Source organism: Rana temporaria, chromosome 4 (assembly GCF_905171775.1).
Source record: "Rana temporaria chromosome 4, aRanTem1.1, whole genome shotgun sequence".
Taxonomy (NCBI): Eukaryota; Metazoa; Chordata; class Amphibia; order Anura; family Ranidae; genus Rana; species Rana temporaria.
In genome coordinates, this window is record NC_053492.1 from 23,800,517 (window position 1) to 23,828,209 (window position 27,693).

Sequence of the window (27,693 nt, forward strand, 5' to 3'; positions counted from 1 at the left end):
TTACATAGACACACCTTTCTGAAAGGCCCCAGAGGCTGCAACACCTAAGCAAGAGGCACCACTAACCAAACACTGCCACGAAGACCAAGGAACTCTCCAAACAAGTAAGGGACAATGTTGTTGAGAAGTACAAGTCAGGGTTAGGTTATAAAAACATATCCAAATATTTGATGATCCTAGGAGCTCCATCAAATCTATCATAACCAAATGGAAAGAACATGGCACAGCAGCAAACCTGCCAAGAGACGGCCGCACACCAAAACTCACGGACCGGGCAAGGAGGGCATTAATCAGAGAGGAGCACTAAGAGCATGCCATGCGCTTCGGTCTGGCATGGATTTTAAGGAGAACCCCCTACGCCAAAAAAACGGCATGGGGGTCCCCCCAAAGTCCATACCAGACCCTTATCCGAGCACACAGCCCAGCTGGTCAAGAAAGGGGGTGGGGGCGAGCGAGCGCCCCCCCCCTCCTGAACCATACCAGGTCGCATGTCCTCACATGGAGGGGTGGGTGCTTTGGGGCAGGGGGCCCTGCGCTCCCCACCCCAAAGCACCTTGTCCCCATCCCATGTTGATGACGACAAGGGCCTCTTTCCAACAACCCTGGCTATTGGTTGTCAGGGTTTGCGGGCGGGGGGGTTAAACTTGCGGCGGCGTAACGTAAATGAGATACGTTACGCCCGTGGAGTTTTGCGCGATTCTACGAGAATCTGGGCCATTCATTTTATTTGGGATATTTATTATAGCAAAAAGGAAACATTTTGTCGCCCGCTCGTAGAATGGCGACAAACTTCTACCCTAAAAAATCTCTATAGGCAACGTTTAAAGAAATTCTACAGGTTGCATGTTTGGAGTTACAGAGGAGGTCTAGGGTTAGAATTATTGCTCTCGCTCTACCGATCACGGCGATACCTCACCATGTGTGGTTTGAACACAGGTTTTCATATGCGTCCGCTTCTGCGCGCTAGCTCACTGTCGCGTTTAACCACTTCCGGACCGCCGCATGTACATATACGTCGGCAGAATGGCACATTGGCGTACCTGTACGTCCCTGCCTAGACGAATAGCCGCCCCAACGCGATCGCTCCCGGAGCTGAAGAACGGGGAGAGTCGTATGTAAATACGGCTTCCCCGTGCTTCAATGTGGCGGCTGCATCGATCGAGTGATCCCTTTTATAGGGAGACTCGATCGATGACGCCAGACCTACAGCCACACCCCCCTACAGTTGTAAACACACACTAGGTGAACCCTAACTCCTACAGCGCCCCCTGTGGTTAACTCCCAAACTGCAACTATCATTTTCACAATAAACAATGCATTTTAAATGCATTTTTTGCTGAGAAAATGACAATGGTCCCAAAAATGTGTCAAAATTGTCCGAAGTGTCCGCCATAATGTCGCAGTCATGAAAAAAATCGCTGATCGCCGCCATTAGTAGTAAAAAAAAAAAAATAATAATAAAACTCCCCTATTTTGTAAACGCTATAAATTTTGCGCAAACCAATCGATAAACGCTTATTGCGATTTTTTTTACCAAAAATAGGTAGAAGAATTCGTATCGGCCTAAACTGAGGGGAAAAAAAATTATATATGTTTTTGGGGGATATTTATTATAGCAAAAAGTTAAAAATATTGCATTTTTTTTTGTCGCTCTATTTTTGTTTATAGCGCAAAAAATAAAAACCGCAGAGGTGATCAAATACCACCAAAAGAAAGCTCTATTTGTGGGGGAAAAAGGACGCCAATTTTGTTTGGGAGCCACGTCTATTAAAGCGATGCAGTGCCGAATTGTAAAAACCCCTTGGGTCATTTAGCAGCATATTGGTCCGGTCCTTAAGTGGTTAAAAAAAAAAAAAAAAAAATCTTATTTATTTTACCTTTTATTTAATTTTTTTTACACTGGGCAAACATACAAAATTAGCAGGGGATCAAATACACACCCCCCCCCCCCCCCGTATGTCCTAACACAGGTTAAAAGCAAGTAAAGAGCCACATCTGGCCCCTGGGCTGCAGTTTGGAGACCACTGTCCTAACACATTAATGGCATTCTGGAGTACCTGTTGTGCCTGGAATGGCAAGACTTCGCGCACGGTGCTCCCCACCTAACTTCCAAATCTTCACACGCTTAACAATTCCCACTCTGAGGACACGCCACTAATCCTCCTACATGCCATCCAGGACTGTCCAATCAAAGTTTTGGCTATAGATTCACTTTATCGATAGTGACAGCCTCCCAAATAAGTCCCTTAAGATATAAAATGTGAATGTTGTACGTACCTCTGTACCAAGATCTTTCATCCGTGCTAAGGCCAGCTCTCGAAGGTTTCCATGCTCTACCCCAGAGCTGACCAGTGGCATGGGAATATCTCTAAGCAAAAGAAAATCAAATGGCTGTTAACTTAAGAGTTCGTAAAGAGACTGGCCAAACACAATGGAAACTGATATGCAACATTTAACTAGATCAGGGGTCTTCAAACTTTCTGTGTGTGTTTTTTTTTTGTAGTAAATAAGTATGTTTTCTTCTTCAATGACGGGCACTGATATGGCTGCACAGACGGGCACTGATGAGGTGGCACCACTGATGGGCACTGATAGGTGGCACTTATGGGTGGCACGGATGGACACTGATAGTCACGTATGGGTGGCACTGATGAGTGGCATTGCTGGACATCATTTATTTGTTCCATAATGGTACCAGTCAGTGCCCGTTTGTCAAATTGGGCATGTATTGGCATATGTGGATGGCCATGGGCTACGTACCTGGCCATCCACGTGTTAAGGGCTTCCCTGGTGGTCCAGTGTGCGCATCAGCGGGGGGGAGGGGGTCTGCGCTGATAAACAATCAGCACAGACCCACCACCTATCAGGAGTAGGGGTGCAACGGATCGTGCCCGATCCCAACGGGTCGACCTGTTCGGATCGGCACAGTATGGGATCCGCGGAACGCACCGCGGCCTTAGGAAAGACCGTGGCTTCGGCCTAGCTCCGGAGCGGTCGGCCATCTTGGTACACTCGGCGGCGGTGCGCGCTGACGTCATCACTCCTCCCTCTGCTCGTGGATTTCTTCTATTTTGCAAGAGCGCGCTGCGCAGCTGACTCTGCATGCAACCTGAGTACAGTGAGACGGACCGAGTACATCAGTACAGTGAGTTGGCTAATGGCTTAATAGCACTCGGTCTAGTAAAACAGTAACACTGTAATTGCCATTTTTGCCACTGTAATCAGTGGGAAAAATGGCTATACACACAGGGTTACTGTTTACTAGTGTGGGGGCAATGTTGGCTATGACTATTATTACAGTGGCAAAAATGGCAATTACAAGTGTTACTGTTTTACTAGTGTGGGGGCAATGTTGGCTATGGCTATTAATAATAGCCATAGCCAACAATGCCCCCACCCTAGTAAAACAGTAACACTGTAATTGCCATTTTTCCCACTGTAATGGTCCCAAAATTGTCCGATGTGTCCGCCATTATGTCGCGGTCACGAAAAAAATCGTTGATCGCTGCCATTAGTAGTAAAAAAAAAAAAAAAAAATATTAATAAAAATGTAAAAAGACAAAAAACTTGTGTTTGTCTTGTGTTTTTTTTTTATTTTTTTTTACTGAGCCGAAAATGATCCGATCCGTGACTCCTGATCCGAGGATCGATCAGAGATCCGTGAGTTTTTTGATCCGTTGCACCCCTAGTCAGGAGAGCCGCCAATCGGCTCTCCTTTACTTGCGTCTGTCAGACACGAGTGAGGAAAAGCTGATCAACGGCTCTTTCGGTTTACATCGTGATCAGCCATGATTGGACACAGCTGATCACGTGGTAAAGAGCGTCCGCGTTCTGATCACAAAAACTGCCAGATCAAGGCTCAGTTGGGTAAATAACTGACACATACTCTGTATACGCAACTCTGCACCCAAATCATTTTTAATTCTTATTTTTTTGCAACAGATCAAGCTTTCTTTAGGTGGAATATAATAACCACCAACCCCCCCCCCCCTTTCTTATAAAAAAATAAATAGCAGAACAGTATGAAACCCCCATAATGACCCCTTTATGGTCAGTGAACATCCCAAGGTGATCTCATGTTTTGTCTCATATGACATAGTTGCAAACCCAGAGAAGGAGGACTTCGACACAGTTGGCCAGAGAGGGATCACTTTGACGCAGCTGGCCAGAGAGGGATCACTTTGACGCAGTTGGCCAGAGAGGGATCACGTTGATGCAATTGGCCAGAGAGGGATCACTTTGACGCAGCTGGCCAGAGATGGATCACTTTGACGCAGTTGGCCAGAGATGGATCACTTGGATGCAGTTGGCCAGAGATGGATCACTTTGACGCAGTTGGCCAGAGAGGGATCACTTTGACGCAGTTGGCCAGAGAGGGATCACTTGGATGCAGTTGGCCAGAGAGGGATCACTTTGATCCCTCTCTGGCCAATTGCGTCAAAGTGATCCCTCTCTGGCCAGCTGCGTCAAAGTGATCCATCTCTGGCCAGCTGCGTCAAAGTGATCCATCTCTGGCCAGCTGCGTCAAAGTGATCCCTCTCTGGCCAACTGCGTCAAAGTGATCCATCTCTGGCCAGCTGCCTCAGTCATCCATCTCTGGCCAGCTGCCTCAGTGATCCCTCTCTGGCCAGCTGCCTCAGTGATCCCTCTCTGGCCAGCTGCCTCAGTGATCCCTCTCTGGCCAGCTGCCTCAGTGATCCCTCTCTGGCCAGCTGCCTCAGTGATCCCTCTCTGGCCAGCTGCCTCAGTGATCCCTCTCTGGCCAGCTGCCTCAGTGATCCCTCTCTGGCCAGCTGCCTCAGTGATCCCTCTCTGGCCAGCTGCCTCAGTGATCCCTCTCTGGCCAGCTGCCTCAGTGATCCCTCTCTGGCCAGCTGCCTCAGTGATCCCTCTCGCGTCAAAGTGATCCCTCTCGCGTCAAAGTGATCCCTCTCTGGCCAACTGCGTCAAAGTGATCCCTCTCTGGCCAACTGCGTCAAAGTGATCCATCTCTGGCCAGCTGCCTCAGTGATCCATCTCTGGCCAGCTGCCTCAGTGATCCATCTCTGGCCAGCTGCCTCAGTGATCCCTCTCTGGCCAACTGCGTCAAAGTGATCCCTCTCTGGCCAACTGCGTCAAAGTGATCCCTCTCTGGCCAACTGCGTCAAAGTGATCCCTCTCTGGCCAACTGCGTCAAAGTGAGCCCTCTCTGGCCAACTGCGTCAAAGTGATCCATCTCTGGCCAACTGCGTCAAAGTGATCCATCTCTGGCCAGCTGCGTCAAAGTGATCCATCTCTGGCCAGCTGCGTCACTTTGACGCAGCTGGCCAGAGATGGATCACTTTGACGCAGCTGGCCAGAGATGGATCACTTTGACGCAGTTGGCCAGAGATGGATCACTTTGACGCAGTTGGCCAGAGAGGGCTCACTTTGACGCAGTTGGCCAGAGAGGGATCACTTTGACGCAGTTGGCCAGAGAGGGATCACTTTGACGCAGTTGGCCAGAGAGGGATCACTTTGACGCAGTTGGCCAGAGAGGGATCACTTTGACGCAGTTGGCCAGAGAGGGATCACTTTGACGCAGTTGGCCAGAGAGGGATCACTTTGACGCAGTTGGCCAGAGAGGGATCACTTTGACGCAGTTGGCCAGAGAGGGATCACTTTGACGCAGTTGGCCAGAGAGGGATCACTTTGACGCAGTTGGCCAGAGAGGGATCACTTTGACGCAGTTGGCCAGAGAGGGATCACTTTGACGCAGTTGGCCAGAGAGGGATCACTTTGACGCAGTTGGCCAGAGAGGGATCACTTTGACGCAGTTGGCCAGAGAGGGATCACTTTGACGCAGTTGGCCAGAGAGGGATCCCTTTGACGCAGTTGGCCAGAGAGGGATCCCTTTGACGCAGTTGGCCAGAGAGGGATCCCTTTGACGCAGTTGGCCAGAGAGTGATCACTGTGACGCAGCTGGCCAGAGATGGATCACTTTGACGCAGATGGCCAGAGAGGGATCACTGAGGCAGCTGGCCAGAGATGGATCACTTTAACAAAGTTGGTGAGAGAGGGATAACTTTAAAACAGTCGGCCTGATAAAGATCACTTTGACGCAGTTGGCCAGAGAGGGATCACTTTGACGAAGTTGGCCAGAGAGGGATCACTTTGACCCAGCTGGCCAGAGAGGGATCACTTTGACGCAGCTGGCCAGAGAGGGATCACTTTGACGCAGTTGGCCAGAGAGGGATCACTGACGCAGTTGGCCAGAGAGGGATCACTGAGGCAGCTGGCCCGAGAAGAATCACTTTAACAAAGTTGGTGAGAGAGAAATCACTTTAAAACAGTTGGCCTGATAAAGATCACTTTGACGCAGTTGGCCAGAGATGGATGACTGACGCAATTGGCCAGAGAGGGCTCACTTTGACGCAGTTGGCCAGAGAGGGATCACTTTGACACAGTTGGCCAGAGATGGATCACTGAGGCAGCTGGCCAGAGATGGATCACTGAGGCCCCGTACACACGACCGAGGAACTCGACGTGCCAAACACATCGAGTTCCTCGTCGAGTTCGGTGTGAAAATAGAGAACATGTTCTCTTTTCGGCCCGACGAGTTCCTCGTCGGCTTCCTCGCTGAAAAGTGTACACACGACCGAGTTTCTCGCCAGAATCCAGCTCCGACCGAGTTTCTGGCTGAATTCTGCCGAGAAACTCGGTCGTGTGTACGGGGCCTGAGGCAGCTGGCCAGAGATGGATCACTGAGGCAGCTGGCCAGAGATGGATCACTAAGGCAGCTGGCCAGAGATGGATCACTAAGGCAGCTGGCCAGAGATGGATCACTAAGGCAGCTGGCCAGAGAGGGATCACTGAGGCAGCTGGCCAGAGAGGGATCACTGAGGCAGCTGGCCAGAGATGGATCACTGAGGCAGCTGGCCAGAGATGGATCACTTTGACGCAGCTGGCCAGAGATGGATCACTTTGACGCAGTTGGCCAGAGAGGGCTCACTTTGACGCAGTTGGCCAGAGAGGGATCACTTTGACGCAGTTGGCCAGAGAGGGATCACTTTGACGCAGTTGGCCAGAGAGGGATCACTTTGACGCAGTTGGCCAGAGAGGGATCACTGAGGCAGCTGGCCAAGGATGGATCACTGACGCAGCTGGCCAGAGATGGATCACTTTGACGCAGCTGGCCAGAGAGGGATCACTTTGACGCCGTTGGCCAGAGAGGGATCACTGAGGCAGCTGGCCCGAGAAGTATCACTTTAACAAAGTTGGTGAGAGAGGGATCACTTTAAAACAGTCGGCCTGATAAAGATCACTTTGACGCAGCTCGCCTGCATTATTGAAATGTGTACAAGCGCATATCAGTGTGCAGAGGGTTAATTCAGACTTTTTTTATTTAATTTTTTTTAAGGACAGATTTACTGCTCACGCCAAGACAATGCACACCTGCGATGGATAAAAAAATGGATCACTTTAAGCACTCCATCCATTAGGATGAAGACCCGTCTGTATCCTCTTGTCTTTCAAGTAGCAGAGATACTTGAGGGAGACACTTGTATGGTAATGCTCCTCTGAACACTTTGAACATCTGGGCACTACAATGGGATCCGGGAACACTAATGTAAGGAGAGCACAACTCTGAAATGGAGAGGATGGCTCCTAATTAGAGGCTTTTGTCACTACTTGTCGCTCACATCTCAAACACGGCGCAAAGTTTAATTGAGAGACACTGTGGGTGAGAATGGAAGTTCAATGAGAAAGCCTACTAATGAACGATGTAGAAGGTGACTCACTGTTGAGCAGAGGTGCCCTAACATTTAATAGTGGTCAAGGGCTGCCATTCTGTGCCCTTGACCATTGATTGCAGATTAGCCATTGGCTGGAAACCAGTTAGGTGACCAAGGCCAGACTCTACACATGGCTGTTTGGAGCAGTGGTCTCACTTTAGAGCATGATGCATGTCAAACACAGCCCATGGGGCTGAAATTAGCCCACCAGGCCTTGGCATGTGGCCCTTGCACCCAGTTTTGCAGCTGGAACGTGGCAGAACTCTATTCCATCACCTCCGGCTCTCACCGTCCACTCCAGCTTCCCACTGTCACTTGTAAATACAGAGGCCTTCTGTGATTACAAGGGACAGCTTTGCTCTGAGCGTCTCCCAGATCTAACAGATTACTGCACACTCTCATGGCGAGGACAGATGTTCAGCATCAGAGAGAGAACGATCTCCTTGCAAGGAGAGACAGAGCTGCCTACATAGGGAGGTACTAGAGTTGGTCCTGGCATTCTATAGACAGTGCAGCTCTTAACTCTTCATGTAATGCACTCCTGAGCCCTGCACTCTGTATGCAGTGCACCCCTGGACTCTGCACGTAGAGCCCCCCTGAGCCCTGCACTCTGTACGTAGAGCACTCCTGAGCCCTGCATTCTGTACGTAGAGCACTCCTGAGCCCTGCATTCTGTATGTAGAGCATTCCTAAACTCTGCAGGTAATGTACTCCTGAACTCTGCACGTAGAGAACTCTTGGACCCTGCACTCTGTACGTAATGCACCTGTGAACCCTGCACTCAGCGCACCCCTTAACTCTGCACTCTGTATGTAGTGTAATCCTGAACGCTGCACTTTGTACATAACACACTCTTGTACATAGCACACGCCTGAACCCTGCACTCTGTACAGAGCACACACCTGAACCCTGCACTCTGTACAGAGCACACCCCTGAACCCTGCACACAATGCAATCTTGAACTCTGCACGTAACCCCCTCCTGAACCCTAGATGTAGTGCACTCCTGAACTCTGCACCCTGGATGTAGCACACTCCTGAACTCTACATAGCGCACTCCTGAAATCTGCATTCTTGAACCCTACACTCTGTACACAGTGCGCCCCAAATACAACTGGCCCTTTGAGGGCAACCTTACCGCTGATGCAGCCCGCAATGAAATGGCGTCTGACACCTCTGGTGTGGCTCCCAACATCACCAAGGAGCCCCACATGTTATTCATATGTAATGCTACAGAAGACTGTCAACGACTGTAAACATACTAGAGGAAACTGTCAGACATTGGACATACTACAGCACATGCTGAAAATTGAAGACCTGCTGTCGGAGACAGTTAAAGGCAGAGATATGAGACTGCTAGAGATCAATGCTATTAGAACCCCTTAACAAATCAAACCTACCAATACTGACTGATGGGGTCCAAGGGCCACATAACAAGCACCAAATCCATGGGCCAAAGGAAATTGCAAACCTTGTATACAAGCTCCTCTCATTCCCCATGTTCCGTATTTAGGTAGAACGTAAGGGAAAACTGTTAATATGCAACCGTTTAAGTCAGTGACCTATAGTTGTTTCAAATACTTAGTTCTACGTGTTCCTCCTCTTACCATTATCAACTAGGTGCCCCAAGTGTGCTGCTTCTGGTTCCTGGGTCCTATTTTCCCAGGAACTCTGCTATGCGCGTCGGGACCCTTTGGGGTAAGACCTCGCTATATTAAGATACCTCTCAACTCAACTACAACATTTAACCACATGAGGATCTTGAATGTAAGAGAAGGGTATAGAGGTACGTCCCCTTTAAGAACCCAGCCGTGGGTCGCGAGCGCGCTGCCAGCGGCGTGTTCGAGACCCGGTCCGAATGCTCCGTGACCGCGGGACCCGATCGATGCTTAGAGGCTTGTCAGTGACCGTCTGTTCCCTGTCATAGGGAACGACGATCAGTGATGTCATGCGCCCAGCCACGCCCCCTACAGTAAGAATCACACACTAAGGCACACTTAACCCCTACAGCGGCCCCTAGAGGTTAACCCCTTCACTGCCAGTGTCATTTTCACCGTAATCAGTGCATTTTTATAGCACTAATCGCTGTATTAATGACAATGGTCCCAAAAATGTGTCAAAAGTGTCCGTCGTAATGTCGCAGCCACGATAAAAATCGCTGATCGCTGCCATTAGTAGTAAAAAAAAAAAAGATTAATAAAAATGCCATAAAACTATCCCCTATTTTGTCGACGCTATAACTTTTGCGCAAACCAATCAATAAACGCTTATTGCGATTTTTTTTTTATGCTAGCTATGAGTAAGCACTGATTGATAGTGCGAAACGTCAGCTGTATGCCCCTGTCTTTGCTGCGATGTATGGTGTTTGAATACTTTTATCAATAAAAGGCAACCGAGAAGGTTTTTCCAGAGCGCGGCTGTCCAAACATTTTTCTACAATTGCGTTTTTTTTTTTTTTACCACGTCGCACAACCGTGCAATTGTCAGTTAAACAGACGCCGCGCCGAATCGCAAAAAGGGGCAAGGTCCTTTAGCTGCATAATGGTCCGAGGCTTAAGTGGTTAAAATAATAATAATTAAAAAAAAAAAATATATATATATATATATATATATACACATATACACACACACACACACACACACACATTATATATATATATATATATATGGACATATCTCTTACGTCAGGGCTCGACAAATCCCGGTCGCCATGGCGACTAGAAATAGTGTCCTGGCGACTTGGCTTGGAAGGTGGCTTTTTTCGTGAGCTGGCGCCATCTGGTGGTGAGCCGTTGGTATTACAAGTTATTACCACCAGATGTGTGAGCTGGCGCCATCCGGTGGTGGCCGTTGGTATTACAAGTTAAGCATTACAAGTTAAACAGCAATTCTAATGTAATTTTTCACTATTTTCACTGCCATCTTATTCCCTCTAATTAGAACCCCCAAACATTGTATATATTTTTTATCCTAACACCCTAGAGAATAAAATGGCGATCGTTGCAATACTTTCTGTCACGCCGTATTTGCGCAGCGGTCTTACAAGCGCACTTTTTTGGGAAAAAAAAATAAACTTTTTTTAATTAAAAAATAAAACAGTAAAGTTATCCCCATTTTTTTTTTTAATATTATGAAAGCCAACGTTACGCCGAGTAAATTCATACCCAACGTGTCACGCTTCAAAATTGCGCCTGCTCGTGGAATGCCGACAAACTTTTACCCTTTAAAATCTCCATAGGCGACGTTTAAAATCTACAGGTTGCATGTTTTGAGTTACAGAGGAGGTCTAGGGCTAGAATTATTGCTCTCGCTCTATCAATCGCGGCGAAAACCTCACATGTGTGGTTTGAACACCGTTTACATATGCGGGCGCTGCTCATGTATGTGTTCGCTTCTGCGCGCAAGCTTGTCGGGACGGGGCGCGTTTTCTGGCTCCTAACTTTTTTAGCTGGCTCCTAGATTCCAAGCAAATTTGTCAACCCCTGTCTTACGTCCGACTCCTCTCCCCCATACACTTGCTTGGCTTGTAGGACATAGGACGAGCCCCTGTCTGGCTTCCGGTACCTGGTCTTCTCAGCGGGGAGCAGCACACTCTATTTTTCTGTCAATGTTTCTCTACTGTTCAAGTGCAATCTTGGTTTCCATGTAGCGCACATGTAGAGAATAATGGGAAGTGGAGCTACTGGTGTCACCTAATCGGAAAGCCAGTTACAGTGGATATCTCATCTTGTCTGCAATGTAATACACCCCAGAGCAGACTGGTCGCCAGCCTTATAATAGACTTCTCATTACAAGCCAACATACCTAGTTCCCCAGGAACAGGGCATTCGGTATTAGTGCGACCCAACAGGTCATAGAACACAGAATTCATTTACTCCTTTATGTCTTTCCCTCCTATAGCGGTTCTCAGTCTAAAAGGGAAACTAAAATGTTTTGGGGGATTTAGGATCCTCTTCTTTAGGATTTTAAACTGATGTTTTATATCCGTTTTTACTGCACACGTCTATATTTTGTAAAAGACGGAGGATTAAATCTGGCCACCAGAAAAAGCAAATAATTTTTGCAAAAATTGCAGAGCTATTCGTCTTGTGAATCTGCATTCGTTGTGAGAGGATGCCAGCAAAAACGAACGTTATTAGAGCCCATTCACACCTAGGCGTTTTGTCGCCTGGAGCGCGACGCTCACAAACGCCAGAGGGACCAAAATACATTAAAGTCTATGGGGATGGTTCACATCTGAACGCGGATGCGCCTGACGCCCATCGCCAAAAAAAGTTCCGGACCCTTTTTTGTCGCGCGTATCGGGCGGTTTGGGCGTATTTGAGGGTTTCCATTTCCCATAGAAAGTAATGGAAATGCTCGATTCAAGCGACTTGCGCGACAACGGGCGTTTCGTCGCTTTAATCAATAGAACTTGTCGCCCATGCAGAAGATTAAAAAAATCTACCAACATAGCAACAAGTGATGAAAAGATGATAGTTTTTCCTATTGGCTAAAATAAAAAACTTCAAAGTACAAAAACGTCGGACAACGCTGTATGCAAACGCGCAAATAAGCATGAATACGCGCGACAAAACGCCGGAAAAAAACGCCGACCGACGCTCAGGTGTGAATGCAGCCTTAGGCTATTTTTTCTTCATGTCTTCAATCGTATGTGACAGGAAGTCAGGTAAATCTGTGGGTGTTGTCACAAACGGGACATACATTTCTGCCTTGCTTAGACAATACACTAATCATTATTGGGCGTCTGCTGCAAAAATAGCCAGACAAGGTCTAAGGGCGTTGAAAGACTCCAGCTGTTCAGAGTGAGGCAATTGAGCCCTCTATAAGAAGTCCAGAGGGTTACCACTAATAGCTGCATCACTCCTAAGGCTGTGTGAGTAGGAGAGCAGTGCCAGAAAGTCTCCTGATGAGGTGAGGAGACCATTGACTTTTTCCTGTGTTATAAAGATCAAAAGACTATTGTTTTGTGCTGTATGACCAGCACGGTCTACCCAGCAGTAGGCTGTGTTAGACTCCATAGATAGGTTCCTGTGTGGAAGGTAGACGCCCAGAGTGGCTAGGATTTCTTTTATGTTTGATTTTGTTTATGCTGTTTGGATGCTTGCAATTGTTTTCCAGCAAGATGGAAGAATAAACCAGAAACGTTGTTTTCAACCGTCTTCGACTGCCTGTCTGTATAAATTCAGTGTGTGGTGAACCCAACCAAGGGGTCACACACCCCGCTACCGAGCCAACCCCTCACACGTAATACAGTGGACCAGGGAATTACTGCATTATGGTCACTAGATGGAGCTGGTGAGCATGGGAAAAAATTACTTATGATCAACACCCATCTGGTTTTCCTGATTCATGCTATTCTTATGAATAGCCTGGACCTGGAGAAAAAAAAAAATAACATGAGGGTTTTTTTTGCTCCCATTTGCACAGAACCAACATCACAAGGACGAAGGATTAAAGCTGACCTCTAGGAAAAGAAAATATGGTTGCAAAAATTACAGAGCTATTCATCCTGTGAATCTGCAATGTACATTTGTTGTGTGAGAATGCCAGTACAATTGAATGTTGTTAGGCTATTTTTTCTTCAGGTTGAATGTTCTTGCATATATTACTCAATCTCCTGGGTCAAGCTATCAAAATCCCTGTTAAGAACCTTAATAATTGAATTCTTTACCTAGGGTCACGTGATCAAGCCAATATAAAAGTAATTGTAGTGGTAAAAAAAAAAAAGCACTGGGATTAACCAATCTTGTTTTTTTTGTACAAGTATCCTTTAACCACTTCCCGTCCGGTCAATAGCAGATTGACGTCCGGTAAGTGGTTCTGAAATCCTGACTGGACGTCTATTAACGTCCTGCAGGATTTCATGCCGGCGCGCGCCACGTGATGCGGGGTGTCTGACACCCTGCATCTCCGATCTCGGTAAAGAGCCTCCGGCGGAGGCTCTTTACCACATAATCAGCCGTGTCCAATCACGGCTGACAGACGCGAGTACAGGAGAGCCGATCGGCGGCTCTCATGACAGGGGGGGGGTTCGCGCTGATTGTTTATCAGCGCAGCCCCCCCTCGAATGCCCACACTGGACCACCAGGAAAGCCCACCCTGGACCACCAGGGAAGTGTCAAAAAAATAAATAAAAATAAGGGGCAATAAAAAAAAAAAAGTCAGTAATAAAGTAAAAAAAAAAAAAAAAAGATGCAAATCAGTGCCCACAAATGGGCACTGACTGGCAACATGGATCCATCAGTGCCACCCCACAGTGTCCATCAGTGCCACCCCACAGTGCCCATCAGTGCCACCCCACAGTGCCCATCAGTGCCACCCCACAGTGCCCATCAGTGCCACCCCAGTGCCCATCAGTGCCACCCCACAGTGCCCATCAGTGCCACCTATAATTGCCGCCCATGAGTGCCCATCTGTGCTGCCTATGAGTGCCCATGAGTGCCACCTATGAGTGCCCATCATTCCTGCCTATGAGTACCCATCAGTGCCGCCTATGAGTGCCCATCAGTGCCACCTCATCGGTTCCCATCAGTACTACCTCATTGGTGTCCATCAGTGCCACCTCATCAGTGCCCGCAATTGAAAAGAGAAAACTTACTTATCTACAAAAAAAAATTAACAGAAAAAAATAAAACTTAATTTTTTTCAAAATTTTCAGTCTTTTTTTAGTTGTTGCGCAAAAAAAATAAAAAATAGCAGAGGTGATCAAATACCACCAAAAGAAAGCTCTATTTGTGGGGAAAAAGGGACGCCAATTTTGTTTGGGTACAGTGCAGCATGACCGCGCAATTGTCATTCAAAGTGCGACAGCGCTCAAAGCTGAAAATTGGCTTGGGCGGGAAGGTGCGCAAGTGCCTGGTATGGAAGTGGTTAAGGGGGTGTAGCAAGGGGGTGCCCTATGCATGCATACTTTTGCTTATAGGTGTCCCTCATTCCCATCTCAAAAATTTGGGAGATATGCACCTACAATAATTGGTAGTAAGAGGGAAGGACCTGTAGGGGGCTCTCCACCATCTGAGCCTTTACGCATGCGTGCTAGGGGGAGTGCCGACAATGCCGACAGCAGGAGGGAAGGAGCTGCAGAGGTTGGCCATTATTAGCAGGGCTTGTGCACAGGATGAAGCACCAAGAATGATAAAAGCAAGCAGAGGAGAGCTGCAGGGGTTGACCCTCACTGTTGGAGCTTGTGCACACATACCTTGGAGGAAGCGCCGACAATTCTGTCAGGAGAAAAAGCCGTGAAGGGGATGACCCTCCACTGTCAAAGCTTGTTCACCCAAGGAGATACCAACAATACTGAAAGCAGGAGGAAAGGAGCTTGCAGGGGTTGGCCCTCACTGTTGGAGCTTGTGCGCCAGAGGAAGCAACGACAAGGTTGAATGCAAGAGGGAAGGAGCTGTGGAAGCTCTCCACTCTCAGAGCATGTGTGCTGAAGGACGTGTTGCAAGCAAAAGGGAAGGAGCTGCAGGGGTTGGCCCTCACGGATGAGGCTTGTGTTCCAGAAGAAGCCCCGACAATTCTGAAAACAGGAAGGGAAGAGCTGTAGGGGCTGCTCACACTGTTGGAGCACATGTGCATGTGCATACCTCCCAACCGTTCCGGATTTCGCGGGAATGTCCCGCGAATCGCGGTAAATCCTGCGGTCAGTGCTGTTGTCCCGCGATTTCGCGGCACCCCCCCTGCGATTACCGCGATTCGCGTTAAATCCCGCTGTCCCGTGATAAATCCCGCCGTCCCGTGATTGGCGCCAACCCCCCCCCCCCGCTCATCAACTTGGAGATTGTGCACCAGAGGAAGCACCAAGAATGCTGAAAGCAGGAGGACGGGGGAGCTTACTATCGGAGTTAGTGCACTGGAGAAAGCAATGCTGAAAGTAGGAAGAGAGGAGCTGCAAGGGTTGGCCCTCACTGATGGAGCACGTGTGCTGGAGGAATACTGGAAACACAGAAGAGGTTGGTCCTCTTTGTTGGATCTTGTGCACATGCATCTTGGAGGAAATATCAACATTTCGGAAAGCAGGAGCTGTCAGAACTGGCCCTCACCATTGGAGCCTATGCACATGTGCCCCCAAGGAAGCGCCAACAACTCTGAAAGAAGGAAGGGGGGGAGGGGACTGTAAAAGGTTGGCCCTTACCGTTGGAGCTTGCACGCCTTAGGGAGCGCCGATACTAAAAGCAGGTGGGGAGGAGCTGTAGAGGTTGACTCTCACTGTGCGTATGTCCACTAGAGGAAGAGCTGACAATGTTGAAAGTATGAGGGGGAAGATCTGTTAGGGTTCCCCCTCAACTGTCAAAGCCTGTGCACCTGAGGAAGAGCCAACAATATAGAAACAAGGAACTGTAGGGGTTGACCCTCACTGTTGGAGATTGTGCACCTGAGGAAGAGCCAACAATATAGAAACAAGGAACTCACTGTTGGAGATTGTGCACCTGAGGAAGAGCCAACAATATAGAAACAAGGAACTCACTGTTGGAGATTGTGCACCAGAGGAAGCACCAACAATGTTGACAGCAGATGAAAAGGAGCTGTAGGGTCTCTTCACTGGTCAGAACTTTTGCTCACGTTTGCCGGAGGAAGTGCCGACAACGCTGGAAGCAGGAGGGGAGAACTGTAGGGGCTGGCTCTCACTGTTGGGAGCCTGTGTGCATGCCTGCTGGAGGAAGCACCAACAATGCTGGAAGCAGGAGTTGAGGAGCTATGGGTGTTCACCCCCACTATCGGAGCTTGTGCACCAGAGGAAGCACCAAGAATACTAAAAGCAGGAGGAAGTGGGAAACATAAAAAAATACTTAAAAAAATAATTACTCAATTGTATAGGAGTTTGCCCTAGATTAGAGATAGACGAGAGGACTCCGAGATCCGGGGGTACTCTAATGTGATGGGGGGGGGGGTCGGGATGTTCTCATGTATAATCAGAACTCTGATGGGCTCTAATATTAGTTTCCTGTGCTCAGAGTGCAAAGACCAGAAAAGGAAAGGCCACCAGTGGTAACCAAAAAGGCTCTACAGTGCTGTTAGTCTAACGCAGGAAGCTTGATGACAGGAAGAAAAAGAGTAGAGTGAGGAACTGATCAGTAAAGTGGGAGGGTGGGTCAGTGACCAAACTATACAGCTTAACACAGACTTCATGTTAGATATACATTTTTATATACATTTAGAAATACATTTTTATATACATTTAGATATACATTTAGATATACATTTTTCATTTATGAATGCTACACACAGTGTAGTGTAACAAATCCAGTATTTACTATCTCTTGTCAAAGAGATAACAGTACATCCCCCCTAACAATGCCTTCATCTCAATTTTTTTCCAAAAGAACAGAACTATCTTTATTCAAGCACCATCCAGGGGCACCACATGAACGGAAATCCAAAATGGGCCAGCTCACTTTTTGCAATTCTACTCAAAGGGGGCACCTTTTCCATTTGTCATACACACCAAAGAACTTGGAGGACCCACAGACCACAGAAGGAAATAAAGAGACATAAAATACCTCTGCACTCTGTAAACTCGGGTCCACGGTGGAACGAGAGCCAAGATCCTGGCCACCAAGTCCACCAATGTACTAGGAGAATAACTGCGGTATCTTCCGGTTTTCCACAGCTCATACAGGCCAGTGCCGCGGATGACCAGAGTCGGATACAGCTTCATGCCATCTGGCCGGAAGGCTGGGTTCTCGAAGAATTCCTGAGAAAATTAAAAAGGATACGAGATGGTCACCATGAAATATCGGAATGAACACCAATCCACCGTCAAACATGGAGGTGGAAACATTACGCTTTGGGGGTGTTTTTCTGCTAAGGGGCCACAACAAAATTCACTGCATCAAAGGGACAATGGACGGGGTCATGTGCCGTCAAATCTTGGGTGAGAACCTCCTCTCAGCCAGGGCATTGAAAATGGGTTGTGGATGGTTATTCCAGCACGACAATGACCCAAAACACGCGGCCAAGGCAAAAAAGGAGTCGCTCAAGAAGAAGCACATTAAGGTCCTGGAGTGGCCTAGCCAGTCTCCAGACCTAATCCCATAGAAAAAATGTGGAGAAAGCAGAGTTACCAAACGTCGGCCCGAAACCTTAATGCAGGGATCCTGAAACTACGGCCCTCCAGCTGTTGTAGAACTACACATCCCATGAGGCATTGTAACACACTGACATTCACAGACACGACTAGGCATGATGGGAATTGTAATTCCTGAACTACTGGAGGGCCATAGTTTGAAGACCCATGCCTTAATGACTTGGAGAGGATCTGCAAAAAGGAGATGGACAAGATCCCTCCTTAGTGCAAACCTGGTAGCCAACTACAAGAAACATCTGCCTCTGTGATTGCCAACAAGGGTTTGTCAACCAAGTACTAAGTCATGTTTTGCGAAGAGGTCAAATACTTATTTTACGCAATAAAATGCAAATCAATTTATATATTTTTATATAGCCTAGGCCAGTGATGGCGAACCTTGGCACCCCAGATGTTTTGGAACTACATTTCCCATGATCCTCATGCACTCTGTAAAATAGTGGAGCATCATGGGAAATGTAGTTCCAAAACATCTGGGGTGCCAAGGTTCGCCATCACTGGCCTAGGCTATCTTTATGTAGAGCAACAATTCTCCTTTTCAGATCCTCAGAGAGTTCTTTGTCATGTTGAACTTCCAGTGACCAGCATGAGAGAGAGAGCGATAACACCAAATATAACACACCTGCTGCCCATTCACACCTGAGACCTTGTAACACTAATGAGTCACATGACACCGGGGAGGGAAAATGGCTAATTGGGCCCAATTTGGACATTTTTACTTAGGGGGTGTACTCACATTTGTTGCCAGCGGTTTAGACATTAATGGCTGTGTGTTGAGTTATTTTGAGGGGACAGCAAATGTACACTGTTATACAAGCTGTACACTCACTACACAACATTGTAGCAAAGTGTCATTTCTAAAAAAAATATATATATTTACAAAACTGTGAGGGGTGTACTTACTTTTGTGAGATTTTATGTGTGTGTATATATCTCACACACACACACACACACACACACAGAATATATAGACTTACGCCGACGTATCTTCTGATACGCCGTGCAAGTGCACGGATGCGCCGTCGTATCTCTGCGCCCGATTCTTGAAATAAGATACGCCTAAATTTTGGCTCCATCCGACCGACGTAAGTCTCCTACGCCATAGTATCTTGGGCGCATATTTACGTTGGCCTCAAGGGGCGCTTCCATTGATTTACGCGTCGAATATATAAATGAGCGAGATACGGCGATTCACGAACGTACTTGCGCCCGTCTCAGTAATCTACGCCGTTTACGTAAGGCGTACGTCCGGCGTAAAAGTTATTCCACACAATAGCAGGTGTAAGTCATGTTAGGGTATGGACGTCGGAACAGCCGTCGTATTTTACGCCGTTTACGTAAGTCGTTCGTGAATGGGGCTGGGCATAGGTTACGGTCACGTCGTAGGCATTGAGCCGTCGTAGCTTAGGGAGTATATGCGACGTGATTCTGAGCATGCGCCGTTCGTTCGGCCCTTCATTTACATGGGGTCACGCTTCATTTTAATACATCACGCCCACTTCCTTGCTACTTTGAATTAGGCGGGCTTACACCGGCCAATTTACGCTACGCCGCCGCAACTTACGGTGCGAGTGCTTTGTGAATACTGGTCTTGCCTCTCTATGTTACGTCGAGAGAGAGAATATTACAATAAAATTTTAATTTTATAATAAAAAAATATTAATATATATATATATTTTATACATAACAGTAATAATTGAATATTCATTATTATATCATGTTATTGTAATATATAACTAGTATTATTTATATATAAATAACAGTAAAAATAATAAAAGTTAAATAATAATTTAAGACATTAAAAATTCATAAAAAATATTTAAAATATTACTTTTTCAATAAACAACTTTTAACAATAATTAAAAAAAATTACTCTGCAGATGAAGACCCCCCACATGGGGTGTCCCCGATGACATTTTTTATACAGGGGTGGGGGGTGTACTGTTTCCCGTTTACTGGTCCAGAGATTTTTTTAGAAGCATGCATGTATACATCCGTAACGCAGATCAAACCGCCGTCACAATAATGTCACCACCGATGTCCCCGGATCATAAAACGGGCGATTTATCATCCCGCGGCTCCGGCAGTTAATGTGTCTGTCAGTTTCCTGGCTTCATAGACATCAATTATACTGGAAGTGAGCGAAGACGGCAAAGTTTACATTTCCCCCACGGGAGACCGCCGTCACATCACAGAACCGCGCGCGAGCGGCCGGGGGGGGGGGGGATTAGTTCCCGCATTTACGACGCTATACAGACAGGATTATACTAAAAAGAGGCTGCTGCATCACAACCAAACCGCTGTGAATATGGAAATTGGCAATTTCATCAACAAGACCGACAAAAACTGGAGGGAGAAAAATCAAAGCAGAGAATGATGGTCATTGATGAGTTTGTTTGTTTTTTCACTTCTATTTTGCTTTCCCCTGCCCCCCCCCCCCCCCCCATAATGTAATTATTAAATCAAACCTTCCCATTTTTATTACATACCTTATATTAGATCCAGTGATGTCATCACTAGGTCTCTGTGCTTCTCTATGTACTGTAATGTTTTGTACAGTGCCGTGCGAAAGTATTCGGCCCCCGTGAACTTTGCGACCTTTTGCCACATTTCAGGCTTCAAACATGAAGGTATAAAACTGTAATTTTTTTTGAAGAATCAACAACAAGTGGGACACAATCATGAAGTGGAACGAAATTTATTGCATATTACAAACTTTTTTAACAAATAAAAAACTGAAAAATTGGGCGTGCAAAATTATTTAGCCCCCTTAAGTTAATACTTTGTAGCGCCACCTTTTGCTGCGATTACAGCTGTAAGTCGCTTGGGGTATGTCTCTATCAGTTTTGCACATCGAGAGACTGAAATTTTTGCCCATTCCTCCTTGCAAAACCGCTCAAGCTCAGTGAGGTTGGATGGAGAGCGTTTGTAAACAGCAGTTTTCAGTTCTTTCCACAGATTCTCGATTGGATTCAGGTCTGGACTTTGACTTGGCCATTCTAACACCTGGATATGTTTATTTGTGAACCATTCCATTGTAGATTTTGCTTTATGTTTTGGATCATTGTCTTGTTGGGAAGACAAATCTCCATCCCAGTCTCAGGTCTTTTGCAGACTCCATCAGGTTTTCTTCCAGAATGGTCCTGTATTTGGCTCCATCCATCTTCCCATCAATTTTAACCATCTTCCCTGTACCTGCTGAAGAAAAGCAGGCCCAAACCATGATGCTGCCACCACCATGTTTCACAGTGGGGATGGTGTGTTCAGGGTGATGAGCTGTGTTGCTTTTACGCCAAACATAATGTTTTGCATTGTTGCCAAAAAGTTCGATTTTGGTTTCATCTGACCAGAGCACCTTCTTCCACATGTTTGGTGTGTCTCCCAGGTGGCTTGTGGCAAACTTTAAACAACACTTTTTATGGATATCTTTAAGAAATGGCTTTCTTCTTGCCACTCTTCCATAAAGGCCAGATTTGTGCAGTATACGACTGATTGTTGTCCTATGGACAGAGCCTCCCACCTCAGCTGTAGATCTCTGCAGTTCATCCAGAGTGATCATGGGCCTCTTGGCTACATCTCTGATCAGTCTTCTCCTTGTATGAGCTGAAAGTTTAGAGGGACGGCCAGGTCTTCGTAGATTTACAGTGATGCTCCTTCCATTTCAATATTATCGCTTGCACAGTGCTCCTTGGGATGTTTAAAGCTTGGGAAATCTTTTTGTATCCAAATCCGGCTTTAAACTTCTCCGCAACAGTATCTCGGACCTGCCTGGTGTGTTCCTTGTTCTTCATGATGCTCTCTGCGCTTTAAACGGACCTCTGAGACTATCACAGTGCAGGTGCATTTATACGGAGACTTGATTACACACAGGTGGATTCTATTTATCATCATTAGTCATTTAAGTCAACATTGGATCATTCAGAGATCCTTACTGAACTTCTGGAGAGAGTTTGGTGCACTCAAAGTAAAGGGGCTGTATAATTTTGCACGCCCAATTTTTCACTTTCAATATCAAATAAATTTCGTTCCACTTCATGATTGTGTCCCACTTGTTGTTGGTTCTTCAAAAGAAATTACAGTTTTATATCTTTATGTTTGAAGCCTAAAATGTGGCAAAAGGTCGCAAAGTTCAAGGGGGCCGAATACTTTCGCAAGGCACTGTATATACACACACACCCTGTTCCAAATTATGCCAATGATATTTTTCTCATTTACCTAAATAATTGATGTAAACAACAGTCAGCATAATTCTCATGTTATCAACTATTAAGAGTACAATTCAAATTTTATTGAACAAACCTTCTAAGTTTTTTTTTCAAAATGAAAAAAAAAAAACTTACAACGCACTGTTCCAAATTATTACGCATCGCAAGTTTCAAAACACTTTCTATGTTGTTAACCACTTCCCGACCGCCGCATGTATATGTACGTCCACAGAATGGCACGTACAGGCAAATGGGCGTACATGTACGTCCTTGCCTTCTAGCGGGTGGGGGGTCCGATCGGGACTACATGCGGCGGTCGGATTCCCGCGGGGAGCGATCTGGGACGACGGCGCGGCTATTAGTTTATAGCCGCTCCGTCGCGATCGCTCCCCGGAGCTGAAGAACGGGGAGAGCCGTATGTAAACACAGCTTCCCCCGTGCTTCACTGTGGCGGCTGCATCGATCGAGTGATCCCTTTTATTAGGGAGACTCGATCGATGACGTCACACCTACAGCCACACCCCCCTACAGTTATAAACACACACTAGGTGAACCCTAACTCCTACAGCGCCCCCTGTGGTTAACTCCCAAACTGCAACTGTCATTTTCACAATAAACAATGCAATTTAAATGCATTTTTGGCTGTGAAAATGACAATGGTCCCAAAAATGTGTCAAAATTGTCCGAAGTGTCCGCCATAATGTCGCAGTCACGAAAAAAATTGCTGATCGCCGCCATTAGTAGTAAAAAAAAAAAATTATTAATAAAAATGCAATAAAACTATCCCCTATTTTTGTAAACGCTATACATTTTGCGCAAACCAATCGATAAACGCCTATTGCGATTTTTTTTTACCAAAAATAGGTAGAAGAATACGTATCGGCCTAAACTGAGGGAAAAAAAAATGTATATGTGTTTTTGGGGGATATTTATTACAGCAAAAAGTAAAAAATATTGCATTTTTTTTCAAAATTGTCGCTCTATTTTTGTTTATAGCGCAAAAAAAAAAAAAAAAAAAAAAAAAAACGCAGAGGTGATCAAATACCACCAAAAGAAAGCTCTATTTGTGGGGAAAAAAGGACACCAATTTTGTTTGGGAGCCACGTCGCACGACCGCGCAATTGTCTGTTAAAGCGACGCAGTGCCAAATCGCAAAACCTGGCCTGGGCATTTAGCTGCCTAAAGGTCCGGGGCTTAAGTGGTTAAGAACTGAAAATTGTCATTTGTTGTGTTTGCAGCATATTTACTGAAATCAAAAGCTATTTCAATCAAACTTTTTAAACATTTTAACTTTTTAAACATATTAACAGGTCACGTTACATTTTAACATAGGACCCCTTATGTGATAGCAGCTTCACAAGTCTTGCATCCATTGAACTTGTGAGTTTTTGGACAGTTTCTGCTTGAATTTGTTTGCAAGATGTCAGAATCGCCTCCCAGACCTGCTGTTTGGATGTAAACTGCCTCCCACCCTCATAGATCTTTTGCTTGAGGATGCTCCAAAGGTTCTCAATAGGATTGAGGTCAGGGGAGGATGATGCTTTTATCCCCATAGCAGCCATTGATGCAGAGGAATTCCATCAGCATGAGATGGTGCATTGTCATGCATGAAGATGATTTTATTACGGAAAGCATAGTTCTTCCTTCTGTACCAGGGAAGGAAGTGGTCAGTCAGGAACTCCACATACTTTGCAGAGGTCATCTTTACACCTTTGGGGACCCTAAAGGGGCCGACCAGCACTCTTCCCATGATTCCGGCCCAAAACATGACTCCACCACCGCCTTGCTGAAGGCGCAGCCTTGTTGGAACAGGGTGGCCGTCCACCAACCATCCACTACTTCATCCATATGGACCATCCAGGGTTGCACAGCACTCATCAGTGAACAGGACTGTTATAAAATTAGTCTTTATGTATTTTTCTGCCCAATGCAGCCATTTCTGCTTGTGAGCATTGGTTAGTGGTGGCCGAATGGAAGGTTTATGCACAGTTGCAAGACTCTGGAGGACTCTACACCTTGATGTCCGTGGGACTCCAGAAACACCAGCAGCTTCAAATATCTGTTTGCTGCTATGTAATGGTGTTTTAGAAGCTGCTCTCTTGATCCGATGCATGGATCTGGCAGAAATCTTCCTCAATGTGCCTTTATCTGCACGAAACCCGCCTGTGCTCTGAATCAGCCACAAATCTCTCAAAAATGCGATGATCACACTTAGATTTTCGTGAAATATTTAATGTTTTCATACCTCGTCCAAGGCATTGAACTATTTCACTCTTTTCGGCAGCAGAGAGATCCTTTTTCTTCCCCATATTGCTTGAAAATGGTGCTCTGCTTAATAATGTGGAACTCCCTCCTTTGGTAGTTTTCCCTTTAATTGGGCTCACCCGGCAATCAAATTATCACAGGTGTCAGAGATTGTTTTCAGTGATCAAAAGAGCCCTGAGACACAATGCCATCCATGAGTTAAACATTAAGGGCCAGATCCACGAAGCGCAGCGCTTCTCTCCGTCCGGCGTAGTGTATCTCAGATACACTACGCCGCCGTAACTTAGTTTTTTTTTGCATCCTCAAAAATTTTGCGCCGTAAGTTACGGCGGCATAGTGTAACTTAAGCGGCGTAAGGGCGCGCAATTCAAATGTATGTGATAGGGGCGTGTTTTATGTTAATACGTCGTGACCCAACGTAAATGCTGTTTTTTTTTTTTAACGGCGCATGCGCCGTCCGTGGGGGTATCCCAGTGCGCATGCTCGAAATTAAACCGGAACAAGCCAATGCTTACGACGGTGACGTCATTCTACGCAAAGCACTATTCGTGAACGACTTACGCAAACGACGTAACATTTTCAAAATTCGACGCGGGAACGACGGCCATACTTAACATAGGATACGCCTCATAGCAGGGGTAACTATACGCCGGAAAAAGCCGAACGCAAACGACGTAAAAAATGCGCCGGCCGGACGTACGTGCGTGGATCACCGTATCTAGCCAATTTGCATACTCAATGCGGAATTCAACGGAAACGCCACCTAGCGGCCATCGTAAATATGCATCTATGATCTGACGGCGTACTAAGACGTACGCCTGTCGGATCGAGCCCAGAATCCATCGTATCTTGTTTTGTGGATACAAAACAGCGATACGACAGGGGAACTTTGAAATTACGCGGCGTATCCATAGATATGCCGGCGTAATTCGTTTGAGGATCTGGCCCTAAATATTTTGTTTTTCACTTTGTGACTCTGAAATAGAATTTGCATAATAATTTGAAACAGGGTGTATATATATATTTTTTTTTTATTATAATAATATTATGGGATTTATATAGCGCCAACAGTTTGCAGAGCGCTTTACTATATATATATATATATATATATATATATATATATATATATATATATATATATATATATATATATATATATATATATATATATATATATATATATATATATATATATAGGCAAAGCACCGGATCATTTAAAGAAATTATTATATGTAACGGAAATATAAAGTCTTGTCAGAAACATGGAGAAAACAAGTCCCATTGGGGCGTCCGTCTTACTCTCCACTGACAGCTCAATTTATAAAAATGATGGACCGTCTCAGATGGGTAATACTGCGGGAGCGGCGGTCAGTCCTCTCCCGATCGTGGCGACGGTTGTCAGCCTTCTTTCGTCTCCGTTCCTCGACCAGTCAGCAATAAACCTTACAGGAGTTTGCTGCCTTCTCATTTAATTTTTTTACGGAAATCATTTCAGAAGCGCAGAGTGTGGGAGGACAGCGAGCACCGCCGGACAAGCTGCTGAAGTCGTCGTAATTTATTTCTCGGAAAAAATGTGTCTCCCTTCTATACACTTAGATTAGGTGCATTTGTTTTTTTTCTTTTTTTTTATCTGGCAAACGCATTGATTGCCTATTAAAGGAATCAGTGAAGTGTCGGCGCTAAAAACTAAATGCGAAAAAAATACACTTAAGAATACAAGGTTAAAGTGGATGTTAAAGGGCAACTCCACTTTCATATATATATATATATATATATATAAAAAAAAAAAAAAAAAAAAAAAAGGAAATAAAATGTATTTTCTGTTAAATTATTAGTTATTAATTAATTAATTATCCTATACAATTGCTACACAACCCATGTTGTAATTAACAACTTGCTGTCCTGGGCAATTACTTAAATTTTTACCAATTTTACTTTTTCACACTTTAAAATCCACAATATATTTTCTGAAAGCAAAGACCCTAGCCTAGAGAATAAAATGGCAAATGCTATTTTTTAGGTCACATGATACTGGCACAGCCATTTATCAAACACAAATTTTCAGAAAAAAAAAAAACAGGCCAAAACAATAATTTGCGCACACAAACACAATATAACACCCATTTATTTTTATTTTTTGGTAGAATATAAAAGATGTGGTTGCGTTGAGTAAATAAATACCCAACATGACACCTCCCGTGATAGTCTCCAGGGATCCCCAACGCTCCCGCGTCTCCAGGGATCGCCAGCGCACCCAAGTCTCCAGGGATCGCCAGCGCACCCAAGTCTTCAGTTATTCTTTATGTCTCCAAGTGCTCCTGAGTCTCCAGTTACCCCGTACCCCTGTGTCACCAGTTAGCTCCCCCCCAGCACTCCTGTGTCTCCAGTTACCCCCCAGCAGGCCGGTGTCTCAAATTACCATAGTTCTTTCAATGAGCCCTAGGGGGCCTGTGTTTCCCATCAACTTTCTGTCTACACTAACCCCTAGAGCTCCCAAGTCTGCAGGTACACCCAGCGCTGCCAAGTCTGCAGGTACACCCAGCGCTGCCAAGTCTGCAGTGGTCCCGAGTCTCCAGCGAGCCCCGAGTCTCCCCAAGTCTTCAGCGAGCCCCCAGTCGCCCCAAGTCTCCAGCGAGCCCCCAGTGGCCCTAGTCTCCAGCGAGCCCTAGTTTCCAGCGAGCCCCAGTGGCCCTAGTCTAATTATAGAGCCTTAATTTCTTTGTAAGTGGGCAAACTTACAAAACCTGCAGGGGATCAAATAATTATTTTCCCCACTGTAATACATACGGAAGTCACGTTCAATTTTTTTTAGGTACGATCCTAAATCTGCACCTAGGCCCCATTCACACCTCAGCGGTTTTTTTTTTTTGTAGCTTGAAGCCTGAAGCTCCAAAAACTGGAGGAGAGAAAAATTAATTATTCTCTATGGAGATGGTTCACATCTCCACTCCATATAGTCTGATGCCAAATGCCTGAAGCTCAAAAAAGTTTTGGAGCTTCTTTGTAGCGCAATTTGGGCAGAGTTTGGCGTTTTTCTGCCATTTACATTGTGGACCCTTTGAACTGTACAAAAATGCAGCAAAAACGCAGTAAAAATCGTGGCAAAAAAAAAACCCACAGGGTTTTTAAAGTAATTTATTAGTAGTCAGCTCCGGGGGACGTTCTGGCGGGGCCCCCGCTTTCTTCTTTTATGAGCAGGGGCCCCAGGCTTCTTCTGCGTCTTCTCTGATGTCTTCTGTGGGGGGGGGTCTTGGTCTTCACCGTCGTCTGGTTCTCTTCTGCCGGGGGGCCCCCGCTCTCTTCTTTAGCTCTTTTACGAGCGGGGGGGACCCGGGCTTCAGTCGCCTTCTGCCGGGGGGTCCAGGTCTTCACCACCGTCTGGT

General features: G+C 46.0%; 1 protein-coding gene across 1 annotated transcript in view; it reads right to left on the reverse strand.

The window, feature by feature from the left end:
- The window catches only part of ELP3 (elongator acetyltransferase complex subunit 3), a 210,073-nt gene that overhangs the window by 46,759 nt on the left and 135,621 nt on the right, over positions 1-27,693 (reverse strand). The window contains exons 10-11 of the mRNA XM_040348125.1: positions 17,257-17,450; positions 2,278-2,368 (exon numbers count right to left, since the gene is read on the reverse strand). Of these exons, the coding sequence (XP_040204059.1) occupies positions 2,278-2,368; positions 17,257-17,450 (285 nt within the window). The remainder of the gene's footprint in view (positions 1-2,277; positions 2,369-17,256; positions 17,451-27,693) is intronic.